Raw genomic sequence first — 13,160 nt, 5'->3', positions numbered from 1 at the left:
CAAGGGCCGTACGTTGGTATGTTGCATTTGTATCGTATTTTTGTTGCGAAAACGCCTCTATGATACAAATACCACATTAATCACGCTCGACAACCCTGCCTATTAGCTGTACTTTTCTCAACGCATGTGTTTCGTGTAATAACAGTTTTTTTGTCTGCGACAATTGCACTACTTCCATGGTGCAGATGATTCTGTGCATCTGTTGGAAGCTGCATTGATGGCTTCGAACGCCAGACAACGGCGACGGCCCTCGCTGTTTCTCCGTGTGCCCAGGTTCGATGATACAAATACCACATTGCTTTGGTGTAAGATCGTGCGGCTTTTGGAACTTTTGCGGCTTTACCTTGAGTTCGTTTTTCAAAATATTTTGCAACCTTTCACGGGACATTTTCCGATCTTAAGCAATTTGATTACCACAACGGCGTGGATTTCGTTGCATTTGAGCCTTCACTGCCCGAAGTTTTTTTTTTACTTTTGGCAACTCTACCATAATGTTTTATGGTGCGATTCTCCTGGCAGGGGATGGCTATGAGCACCACATAGCCTGGAACTTTGAGCTCCGGTTCGTGTAGTATTCATTATCAACACGAAAAGCTCAGCTGAGAGCTACTGGGCGCGTCCCCAGATTGCGGAGAGTGGAATGCTTCATAGCTGCAACTGCAGTCGAGGACTGTCAGCAGTATCGAGTTGAGAGTCGCAGTGAGACGACGCCCCATCGGCGCTTGCTTAAAAACTGAGTACCTATAAAACTCGATATGAGAAGGCGAGTTATTGGAACGAGCTCCACAGCTCCACATGAAAATGTGGCTACAATAACAACAATCAACATTTTGTAATCTACGTCGAATGCTTCGTTAATCTGGTTTCTCTTAGGTATTTACCCAATAAATACCCAAGCGTTCGGTATTTATCTTTAGTTGAAAAAGAACATTTCAATTTCAGACAGTTTTCCTAAGAAAAAAACTCTGTAGTTGGCACATTCCGTCTTGTCTCCTTTCTTGTGTACGGGACATAGTTTGCTGAGGTTCCAATCATCGAGTATGCGTTCTTCTAGTCAGATTGCGCAGATAAGCTAATGCATGCCTGATGATGCCTTCAGCGCATAACCCTTCTACTCCAGCGGGTAACCCGTCGGCTCCTGCTGCCTTGTTGTTCTTTAGTCGGGTCATTGCTACTTGGACCTCATTCTGACTTAGAGGTAAACTTTCTATACCATCATCAGGTATTGGTTCTTCGGTATTCTCTTCGCTGCCAACGTCGGACACCAGCAAAAACCAACAAACAAATTTTGCCCATGAATATTCCACTAAGAACAGGGGCAAACTTCTCACATATCAATCAGTGCAGTCCGATTCAAGTTTTAAGCTCAATGATAAGGGGCCTCGTTTTTATAGCCGAGTCCAAACGGCATGCCGCAGTGCGACACCTCTTTGGATAGAAGTTTTGCAAGGCATAGTACCTCACAAATGTTGCCAGCATTAGGAGGGGCAAAACCACCGCTGAAAATTTTTTCTGATGGTCTCGCCAGGATTCGAACCCAGGCGTTCAGTGTCAAAGGCGGACATGCTAACTTCTTCGCTACGGTGGCCTCCGACACCAGCAGTTGGGTAAAATGTTCTTTCCATATCCTCAGCACGTTATCTGTGTCAGTTATCAGATTTCCTTCTTTGTCTCTGCAGGTGGATATGCCTGCACCAAAGCCATCGGTTTGATGTTTAATTCTTTGGTAGAATTTCCGGACTTCGCTCTGACTCCTGTACATCTCAATTCGCTCACACCCACGTCTTTTCTTCCCTTCCCTTTTCTTTCTGCGGAATAGACGTTTCTCCTCTCTCCTTTTCTCGCGATGCCTCTCCTTCATCTGGCGCGTTGCCACTGATTGCAGGGTTGCTCTATATGCCGCATTCTTGGCATTTTCATTTCAGTAGCATCTCAACACTCTTGGTCGCACCATGGGTTTCTTGGGGGAGGCTTTCAGTACCCCAGTACAGATTTCGCCGCATTTTTCATGGAATGGGCAAAGGTTTGCCCCTGCGCCATTATATCATCGAAACAAGGAGTGCTTTCATCAAGCCGATGGGATAGTTGAGTGGAGTATGCCGCTGCCATCTGTTGTGTTTGCAGCTTTTCAATGTCCAGCTTCCATGCAGTGTCAGATCGTACTCTCCTCGCCATGTTCAAACGGATGCGAACCTTTGCTGCAACAAGATCCGAATCTATATTCACTCCACGGTTCAATCGTACATCTAACACGCTGGATGAATACCTTCCATCTATCACAAACGTGATCAATTTGGCTGTTTTGATCGGATGACAGCCATGTGGCTTTGTGAATATTTTTATGTTGAAATCTGGTCCTACTAACTACCATGTTTTTTGCCGCAGCGAAATCTATCAGCCTCATCTCACGGAGGTTAAACTTTTCAACTGTTGGACCAAAAATGTCTTCCTTCCCTATCTTCGCATTAAAATCCCCAAGAACGATTTTAATATCATGGGCGGGGCAGCGATCATATTCTCTGTCTAGGCGCTCGTAGAAAATATCCTTGGTCTGCTCGTCTTTGTCTTCCGTCGGGACATGGGCACAAATAAGGCTGATGTTGAAGAATTTGGCTTTAATGCGGATTGTGGCTAGCCTCTCATCCACCGGAGTAAAGCTGAAGAGAAGGTGTTTCAGTCTCCGACTAACCACAAATGCACAGCCCAATTTATGCCTCGTGTTATGGCAGACGCTGAACGCCTGGGTTTGAATCCTGGCGAGACTATCAGAAAAAAAATTTCAACGGTGGTTTTCCCCTCCTAATGCTTTGCTTTTTCCCTCCTAACATTTGTGGGGTACTATGCCATGTTAAATTTCTCTCCAAAGAGGTTTCGCACTGCGTCACGCCGTTCGGACTCTGCGATAAAAAGGAGGCCCCTTATCATTGAGCTCAAACTTGAATCGGACTGCACTCATTGATATGTGAGAAGTTTGCCTCTGTTCCTTAACGGCATGTTCATGGGCAGAATTTGCAATTTGGTTATGGCAGATATAGCATAGTTCGTCACCTTTTGGTGTTGTAGTGACGCCATTCCCAGTCCATCACACTTCCTGTAAGGCGGCAATATCCGCCTTGTACTTCTCTAATACATCTGCCTCTATAAAGAATGCGGACATTCCAAATCCGCAAATCATGGTTGGTCGTCATGGTCGTCAACGTTGGGGGGGGGGGGGGTCCGTTTTTACTATTCCTTTGTTTCTCATAATTTTCTGGGGGCGGACTACTGGCCCAGCACCCCAACCGCATGGGTTTTGTGGGATTGTATCCCTCGTTGTGGGGAGCCACTTCCCTCAAGATCTGACGCTCGCCCCCAGCCTCCCCTAAACTGGAAACAGATGCTGATGTTGGGCATTGGTTATTTGAAGGCGCCAATAACTCGCCTTGTCATCTCAAGCATCATTGGCACTCAGTATTTAATTAAGAGCCAGAGCCACCTAACTCTTCACTGAGACTCTCCTCTCCAAAATCGCTGACTGCCCGCGGCCGCATTTGCAGCTACTCCGCATAAAAACTGAACTTTCCACCATCCGCAACCTGTGGATGCGCCCGGGAAGCTTTCAGCTAAGCCTCCCGTGATAACAAGTCGAAGCTCAAGGTTCCAGCCTGTGTGGTGCTCATAGTTATCCCGTGTCGGCGATTTTAGTTTCATATAAAAAGGAAGCTTGGGATGTAAAAACTGTTTCAGTTAGGCGGCATTTTCAGTTAAGCGATATTTCACCGTAGCGCAGAGGTTAGCATATCCGCCTATGACGTTGAACGCTGGGTTCAAATCCTGGCGAGAACATCAAAAATGTTCAATAGTGGTTATTCCCTCTTAATGCTGGCGAGATTTGTGCAGTAGTATGCCATGTAAAAACTTCTTCTGAAAGAGGTGTCACACTGGGGACCCTTTTTCTCAAAATTTTATTTTTTTTTATCGAAAATTTTCTCAAAATTTTATTTTCTTATGTTGCATTTAATGTACACGTAAATAAATACTTACTTTGTAATAGCTCATATTTAGACAACAAATATGCCTTTTATTGTAAAAAACAGTCTCTTATAAATTATCCTTATCTCTAATTTTCATAGGTATTGGCACCCCATACAACAAATACAAAACACAATTGCCCATGTGCTGCAGGAAACGTTGATAGTTTTCGATGCGCTTGACAAACTCCTGCCACAAAGGCAACATGGGTTTCCCCTCTTTGGGAGTTTCGTCCATAACAATGTTGCCCTCCAGCATTGTTCTATTGACATAGGTGTACAAGTAACACGAAGGCTTCATACCAATAGTGGTGATGTGATGCGTTACACCGCTGGGAAGACTTATGCTTTTGCCGGCAGTTAGAAAATAGGAATCACTTTCATTTTCACTCTTGTAACGAACATTGCCCTCTAGAATGGTCAGTGAGATATTGGTCAAATCGGGCGATACCAAATGATCGAGCGTGAGGCCTGGAAAGTCGGCCACAAACATAACATCTGAATAGTTATTCCAGGCCAATACATCATCGGCTATGCTGCGCAGCTTGGGACGCATATCATTCAGCTCGGTCAGCAGAGGCAAGGACCAAGAGGTTTTTCTGAAGGGCGACCATTCGGCGGTGAGTATATCAACTCTGGGATCAAATACTCTCTGCTGAAAACGCCCATTCATGGAACACCAGACATCTATGTATATGGAAATGTTGGTGGAACTCAAAGGACTTTGTCGTGGGTTGCGCTGATGCTCATATTCGATGTTGCGCTTTATGCAATGGGCATACTGCTGGGCCATATCTGCATGTTTTGTCCAACGATCATACTCGGTGAAGGCATAAGGATTTAGATACAGTGTTTTATTATTCGAATTATCCACCACTTTAATGGTGGTCAGAATGTTGTTGTAGGAATGTACCATCATGTCCCAGGAATAGCCATAAAGGCCATTGGTCCAATTGTTATAGCCTTTTGTTATGAAATGCGAATAGGGCAGAAAAAGCTGCAAAGCGCAATAGAAGAGCACCAGCAAAGTACGAAAGTATTGGGTTTTTGTGCTCCTGTGAGAAGATGGTATGTTCAATTGTTTCTGGCAAGCTTTGCAGTATAGTTTTGGATGTAGTTCTATGTTTTCAGCTTTATTATCCTTCTCCTCCATAGGTTGCTTACAAGTATCTTCTGTAGCCAACTTCTTGTTGAATAGTCTTAAAAAGGATTGCAAAGATTTTCTTGGACCATCAAAGCCAAAAAACATGGGAAGTTGGGCCAAACACACCCATGGAAACATTCCTATCATATGGAATACCAAGTTTCAATTGTTTTCTATAAACAAGGTGTGGGAGAAAATCAATGTACCTACCTATAACAAATAAACGTGAGTTCATCAAATGGAAACAAACCATAAATGGGGTGGCGAACGTTCGAGTTTTGCGGCAAGTCATTAGGAAGGCAATGTGAAAATCGAACACCGCAGTAAACCAATGAACAATCAACAAATCAACCAATTCCTCCCGCAGAAACCAACGAAATGGACTCAAGACCCAGTGTTTGCTCAACGAAGACATGGCATAGCCGGATAACCACTCAGAGGTAAGTTTTTTTAAACCCGCATAGACATAGAGTACGAAAAATTGAAATTTAATAAGGAAATAATTCCAATATGGTACTGTGGAGGGCATAGAAGGTTGCAAGAATTTATCCAAGGAGCTGAAATTAAAAAAAAAAAAAAAAAAACAAAAACAAGTAAAAGCGGGCCAAGTTCGGCCGGGGCAAATCTTATATACCCTCCACCATAGATCGCTGATTCGAGTTCTTTTCCCGATATCTCTTTTAAGGCAAACAAAGGATAAAAGAAAAGAATTGCTATAATATTGGAGCCATATCAAGTTATGGTCCGATTCGGACCATAATTGATTTGATTGTTGGAGACCATAGTAGAAATCATTGTGTAAAATTTTAACCAATTCGAGTACGAATTGCGCCCTTAAGGGGCTCAAGAAGTAAAATAGAGAGATCGGTTTATATGGGAGCTGTATTGGGTTATAGACCGATTTGGACAATATTTAACACGTACGTTGAAGGTCATGGGAGAAGCCGTTATACAAAATTTCAGCCAAATCGGATAATAATTACGCCCTTTGGAGGCTCAAGAAGTCAAGATCCCAGATTGGTTTATATGGCAGCTATATCAGGTTATGGATCGATTTGAACCATATTTGGCACAGTTATTAAAAGTCATAACAAAACACGTCATGCGAAATTTCAGCCAAATCGGATAGAAATTGCACCCTCTAAACGCTCAAGAAGTCAAGACCCCATATAGGTTTAAATGACAGCTATATCCGGTTATAAACCGATTTCAACTATACTCAGCACAGTTGTTGAAAGTCATACCAAAACACGTCCTGCAAAATTTCAGCAAAATCAGATAGAAATTGCGCCCTCTAGACGCTTAAGAAGTCAAGACCCCATATAGGTTTAAATGACAGCTATATCCGGTTATGAACCGATTTCAACCATACTCAGCACAGTTGTTGAAAGTCATAATAAAACACCTCATGTAAAATTTCAGCGAAATTGGATAAGAATTGTGCCCTCTAGACGCTCAAGAAGTCAAGACCCCATATAGGTTTAAATGAAAGCTATATCCGGTTATGAACCGATTTCAACCATACTCAGCACTGTTGTTGAAAGTCATAATAAAACACCTCATGCAAAATTTCAGCGAAATTGGATAAGAATTTTGCCCTCTAGTGACTCAAAAATTCAAGACCCCAGATAGGTTTATATGACAGCTATATCAAAACATGGAACGATTTGGCCCATTTACAACCCCAACCGACCTACACTAATAAGAGGTATTTGTGGAAAATTTCCACCGGCTAGCTTTACTCCTTCGAAAGTTAGTGTGCTTTCGACAGACAGACGGACGGACATGGCTAGATCGACTTAAAATGTCATGACGATCAAGAATATATACATTATGGGGTCTAAAACGAATATTTCGAGGAGTTACAAACAGAATGACGAAATTAGTATACCCCCATCCTATGGTGGAGTGTATAAAGAAACACTTTAAGGCATAAAAGGTGAATAGCCCACCATACACTTACCAATATCGATTGGCCTGTGTGAACAGCAATAAAATGCCCACCAAACCAAATAGATAGCTATGATTGTTCCACGAGGGCTTCTCCAATAGGAATATATACCAATAGGGCACTAGAAAGGCCAAACAACTGCAACGAAAGCGATAACCCAACATTATGCCCATGGCTCCCAACCACATGCACAAATAAATGCAGCCCATAATGGGGAAACTAAAAGCTTGCATGCCATGAAACAAGGGGAAGTGACAATGTAAAGGTTCTCCAAATCTCACATCCATATCTCCGCCTCCTCTTTCCTCGGCCATATCGATTAACATGGCTAAACCTGTATTTAAAAAAAAAATGCTGTTGATTTTAAAGGGTTGCTAAAAATCCATTGTTCTTACCATACAACATGCGAAAGACTCCTAGAGTGGCTGCATCCACAGGGCGATGTAACCATTGTGTGAAATTATCATATGTTGTAAGATTCTCCAGTTCATTATCAGTTAAAGTGTAGAACAGTTTCTGAATTTGAGTTTTGGATTCTTGTTGTTGCTGCCTTACTTCATTATTTTTGCTGGTTTCAGTCTTTTGAGTTTCTGGGGATTCCTTTGATTCATCGTCCATACTTGTAAGCTGCAATTGGAACATTAACAGAAGGTAGGTAATTAACAACACCTACACCAATGTGGATTTATTTGCCTTTAAAGTTATTTTAAATACCAATTCAAAATATTTTTAAATATATATACCCATACACACGTTACCTTTCTCAATTAACTTTGAAATCGAAAAATATTGCGAATAATTTGTGAACTCGTTATATGTCATGACGCATTTTGCCTAAATCTCTATAATGCAACAAAACTTGTTATAAAATGCTGATCGTCAAGCCATTATTGTTTATGTACCCAGAAAAATATGTTGGCTCATTAAATCTAATCTGTGTTTAAAACAAAAGCTTTGTTTGCAGTTATTTGCAAATTTCTTATATGGATGAAACCCGCCCGACATACACCTTAGCCAGTAATCGGACTGTTGTGCGCTTTAAATACTAAAACGGTCACATCGAAAGAGAAAATCCATGTTTGGAATTCCGTGCCACAAAATCCTTAATTGTTTTCCATGCCACGCCCCCAAGTTGGTTCATGTCTGGTATTGTGTCCCCACCTAAATGCCGGTATCTGTTAGGCCCAAAAGCCGGGCAATGGCATAGGTAATGTTCCAACGTCTCATTATCCTCCCCGCATGCCCTACATTAGAGTGTCCCAAAAAACAAAAGGTATTTTTTATACCCTCCACCTTTGGATGGGGGTATACTAATTTCGTCATTCTGTTTGTAACTACTCGAAATATTCGTCTGAGACCCCATAGGTATATATATTCTTGATCGTAGTGACATTTTATGTCGATCTAGCCATGTCCGTCCGTCCGTCTGTCTGTCGAAAGCACGCTAACTTTCGAAGGGGTAAAGCTAGCCGCTTGAAATTTTGCACAAATACTTCTTATTAGTGTAGGTCGATTAGGATTGTAAATGGGCCATATTGGTCCATGTTTTGACGTAGTTGGGTCTTGGCTTCTTGAGCCTCTAGAGGGCGCAATTCTAATCCGATTGGAATGAAAATTTGCACGACGTGTTTTGTTATGATATCCCACAACTGTGCCAAGTATGGTTCAAATCGGCCCATAACCTGATATAGCTGTCATATAAACCGATCCGATTTGCCTGAAATTTTGTAAGACGGATTCCCTCATGACCACCAACATACGTGTTTATTATGGTCTGAATCGGTCTATAGCCTGATACAGCTCCCATATAAATCGGTCTCTCTATTTTATTTCTTGAGCCCACAAAGGACGCAATTCTTATTCGAAGTGGCTGACATTTTACACAGGTTAAATTATATGCTGGACATATATGTAATTTAATTCTGGTCCAAACCGGACCATATCTTGATATCGCTCTAATAGGAGAGCAAATCTTTTCTTTTATCCTTTTTTGCCTAAGAAGAGATGCCGGGAAAAGAACTCGACAAATGCGATCCATGGTGGAGGGTATATAAGATTCGGCTCGGAACTTAGCACGCATTTACTTGTTTTTGATACGCATACCCACCACCATAGGATGGAGGTATGTATACTAATCTAGTCATTCCGTTTGTTACACCTCGAAACATTCGTCTAAGACCTCATATTTTTCATCGTCTCGACGTTCTGATTTGAAATAGCCATGTCCGTCCGTCCGTCTGTCGAAATCACGAAGCGGTCGAACGCGTAAAGCTAACCACTTGAAATTTGGCACAGATACTTAATGTTGATGTAGGTCGTTGGGGATTGCAAATGGGCCATATGGGTGCAGATTAAGATACAGCTCCCATCTAAACCGATCTCCCGATTTGACTTTTTAAGGCCCTGGAAGCAGCAATTTTTGTATTTATTTATTTATTATTTTATATTTATTTTCGACAATTAAAGAGCTTTTAGTGAAATACAATGCAACGAAAATGATGATATATGCATATCACTTGACTAGCAGTATAATAATATAAGTGCCTTTATCTGAATCCCACGATATCGCTCGGAGGGTTAATGCCATTCTTAAAAGTCTTTATTTCCGCCCGGTATTCCCATGATGTCCGATTTAGGAGTGTTTTCGGGGGTGAGGTGGTCCCCTAGACACTTGGCTCTGAAAAAATATCAGCATCGTGCTCTTGTCTCAAATACCATTTATTTAAACCCCATATTGCCATTGGTTTTAGCAGAGTTCATGGGATGAGGCGTCCCCGAAACACTTGGCGCCAAAATTGGTAATCAAATTAGTTCTCTAATCTCAAATACCTTTCACTTCAGCCACATATTTCCATAGTCGGCAAATTTTTGCACTTTGAGGGGTTTTGGGGGAAAGAGCGGTGCCCAAAATAATGATCCCACATTTGGATATTCGTATTCTACTCCCACAAACCTTTATTTGAGCCCCATATTACGATGGTCAGTAAATAATTGCTGTTTGTGGTCTATTTTGGGAAACGGGTAGACACTCAGAAAATTGATCCCAAAAGTGGGTCCCCGGTTTGGGCCCCAAAAACTATCAATATCGAGCTCCACTGTCTTGAAGAACCAAATTGTCTTGATGAGCAAATACGTTCTATTTGGTGGTTGTTATGGTCGTGGGACGTCTCCTAGACAGTTGGTCGCGAATGTTGATATCAGGTTCGTGGTCTACTCTCAAATACCTTTTCATTTGACCATATTGCTATGGTCGTAAATTTGTCCTATTTGGGGGATGTTTTCGGGAAGGAACTGCCTCCCAAATACTTGCCCCCCACATTTGGATATCAGATTCGTATTCTACACTCAATAAGCTTTTATTTAAGTCCCATATTGCCATGGTCAGTAAATAAGTCATGTTTGGGTGGTGTTTTGGGGAAGGGGTGGACCACCAGAAACGTGGTCCCACATTTGGATATCAAATTCGTATTTTACTCGTAAATACCTTTCATTTGAGCCCCATATTGCCATGGTCAGGAAATAAATCCGATTTAGGAGAGTTTTGGGGGTTGGGGTGGTCCCCTTAACGCTTGGTCCGACAATTGGATATCAGATACGTTTTATTATTCTAAATACCTTTCATTTGAGTCCCATATTGTCGTGATTGGTCTAAATATATGTTTGGTAGGTTTTATGGTGGGGCGGCCCCCAAGGTACCCCATCCGAAATTTGGATACGAAATTTTTATTTTTAGGGTACTATATGACAGCACACAAAATTTCGCTTAAATCGCACCACCCGAGATCTGACGTTTCTGAAAATTAGGGTAAGGGGCAGGGTCAAACCTCTGTCAAAATTTCAACAAAAAAAACTTTAACCGACGAAACCAGGCGATATTGTATACCCCGGGTTTTTGGTGCACTATCCAGCAAAAAAGAGAATTTCAGAAATCGGACCACAAATGAAGATTTGGCAGCCCAAAAATGTTTCGAAATGCTGAGGTGACTAGCTTTAGAAGCCTGCGCTTTGTGATCTCGATAACACCTCAGCTTTAACCATTTAAAATTGCAAAGAATTATCTCAATCATTTCTCAAATGGGGGTATACTACAATAATTTCGTCATTCTGTTTGTAACACCTCGAAATTTTCGTCTAAGACCCCATAAAGTGTATATATACTTGATCGTCATGACATTTTAAGTCGATCTAGGCATGTCCGTAAGTCCATCATTCTGTCGAAAGCAAGCTATCTTTCGAAGGCGTAAAGCTAGGCGCTTGAAATTTTATTTTGCACAAATACTTCTTATTAGGGATTGTAAATGGGCCAAATCGGTCGAAGTTTTGATATGGCTGCCATATAAACCGATCACCCGATTAGACTTCTTGGGCCTCTAGAGGGCGCAATTCTTATCCGATTTGGCTGAATTTGCGTGAGGTGCTTTGTTATGACTTCCTACAACTGTGCCAAGTATGATTTAAATCAGTCCATAGCCTGATATAGCTGCCTTATAAACCGATCTCGCGATTAGACTTCTAGAGGCCGCAATCCTTATCCGATTTGGGATTTATTCCAGCTGTTGGGTATAAATGGGAAAATACCCAGGTATTTACCCAATTTACCAGGTAAATACCTTTTGGGTATTTACCCATCGACCATCTCTACTTATACGCCATTTTTGGCTTGCGGAACATTTGGTAGCTTTTAGTCGGATTTGGTAGGATTTTTCTGTCTTTGGTAGGATTTTTCTTTAGGAAATAATTTTCTTGAGTGGCAACAGTGGTCAGCATTGCAAGACTTTTGCCTTCCCTTATTTGAATAAACATTATTTTTTAATTATACCGTAGATCACTACTGTGGTACAGGGTATTATAACCGAGTGCACAAATTGTAACACCCAGAAGGAAGAGAGAGACCCATTGATAAGTATACCGATCGACTCAGAATCACTTTCTGATTCGATTTAGCTATGTCCGTCTGTCTGTCCGTCTGTCCATGTTAATTTATGTACAAACTACAGGTCGCAATTTTGTTTTTCGGCCTAGAGCTATTGAAATTGGAAAAAATCGGTTCATATTTGGATATAACTCCCATATATATGTTCGTCCGATTTGCAGTAATACTGCAATAAAATGGTCATTTGTTAACCGATTTTCTCGAAATTTGGCAGGAAGGATTTTCTTATGACTCCCGATATTACAGGTGAATTTAATAGAAATCGCTTCAGATTTGGATATAGCTCTCATATATATGTTCGTCCGATTTGCATTAATACTGCAATAAAATGGTCATTTGTTGACCGATGCTCTCGAAATTTGGCAGAAAGGATTTTCTTATGACTCCCGACATTACAGGTGAATTTCATAGAAATCGCTTCAGATTTGGATATAGCTCTCATATATATATTCGTCCGATTTCAAGTAATACTGCAATAAAATGGTCATTTGTTGACCGATGCTCCTGAAATTTGGCAGGAAGGATTTTCTTATGACTCTCTACACTACTGGTGAATTTCATGGAAATCGGTTGAGTATTAGTTATAGCTCCCATATATATGTTTGTCAGATTTTGGGTAATTTGCAAATAATGTTGCCATTTGTCAACCGTAGTTATTACAGTTTGAACATATTTTTGCTCGCCGAGGTCCATCAAAAATGGTTCAGAATTGGATATAGCTACCACATTGTACTTAAGGGGTAGGTGTCGGGTATTATACAGTCGGCACCGCCCGACTTTTGCCCTTCCTTACTGGTTTTTTGTGTGTTTATGGTGGTCAACCATAGGAGTGGCGATAAAATGCCTTGTGCCACTTTCTCCTTATATTTATGCCATGGGACACACAATCTATCCACCTGCTTCTTAGCGTATGGTTTATCCAGTTTCTAAGAACCGGGTCCACCCTGTACTGGTCTAAGGAATGGATCAGTGTGTCGGTCCGCACATTGTTAAAAGCCCCCTCGGTGTCAATGCATACCGCCAGGGTGTACGTTTTGGCATTGAAGAATTCTTCTATTTTAGGCACAACTTTGTGTAGGGGAGTCTTCACCGACCTTCCCTTTGACATAGGCATGCAGTTTG

The 13,160-nt window shown here is 41.5% G+C and overlaps 1 protein-coding gene and 1 long non-coding RNA gene across 2 annotated transcripts in view; one reads left to right on the top strand and one right to left on the bottom strand.

The window, feature by feature from the left end:
• Window positions 1-4,034: 4,034 nt before the first annotated feature.
• Window positions 4,035-13,160, bottom strand: part of LOC106092440 (vitamin K-dependent gamma-carboxylase) — a 36,912-nt gene continuing 27,786 nt past the window's right edge. The window contains exons 2-5 of the mRNA XM_059362454.1: window positions 7,501-7,732; window positions 7,118-7,439; window positions 5,365-5,711; window positions 4,035-5,294 (exon numbers count right to left, since the gene is read on the bottom strand). Of these exons, the coding sequence (XP_059218437.1) occupies window positions 4,081-5,294; window positions 5,365-5,711; window positions 7,118-7,439; window positions 7,501-7,723 (2,106 nt within the window). The 5' untranslated portion in view covers window positions 7,724-7,732 and the 3' untranslated portion in view covers window positions 4,035-4,080. The remainder of the gene's footprint in view (window positions 5,295-5,364; window positions 5,712-7,117; window positions 7,440-7,500; window positions 7,733-13,160) is intronic.
• Window positions 4,591-13,160, top strand: part of LOC131995006 (uncharacterized) — a 58,890-nt gene continuing 50,320 nt past the window's right edge. The window contains exons 1-2 of the long non-coding RNA XR_009397054.1: window positions 4,591-5,078; window positions 5,166-5,594. This is a non-coding gene — a long non-coding RNA (uncharacterized LOC131995006). The remainder of the gene's footprint in view (window positions 5,079-5,165; window positions 5,595-13,160) is intronic.

The sequence above is a fragment of the Stomoxys calcitrans genome, chromosome 1 (genome assembly GCF_963082655.1).
Source record: "Stomoxys calcitrans chromosome 1, idStoCalc2.1, whole genome shotgun sequence".
NCBI classification, from domain to species: domain Eukaryota; kingdom Metazoa; phylum Arthropoda; class Insecta; order Diptera; family Muscidae; genus Stomoxys; species Stomoxys calcitrans.
The sequence above is the reverse complement of the archived record's forward strand: the minus strand, read 5'-3'. Positions and strand labels throughout refer to the sequence as shown.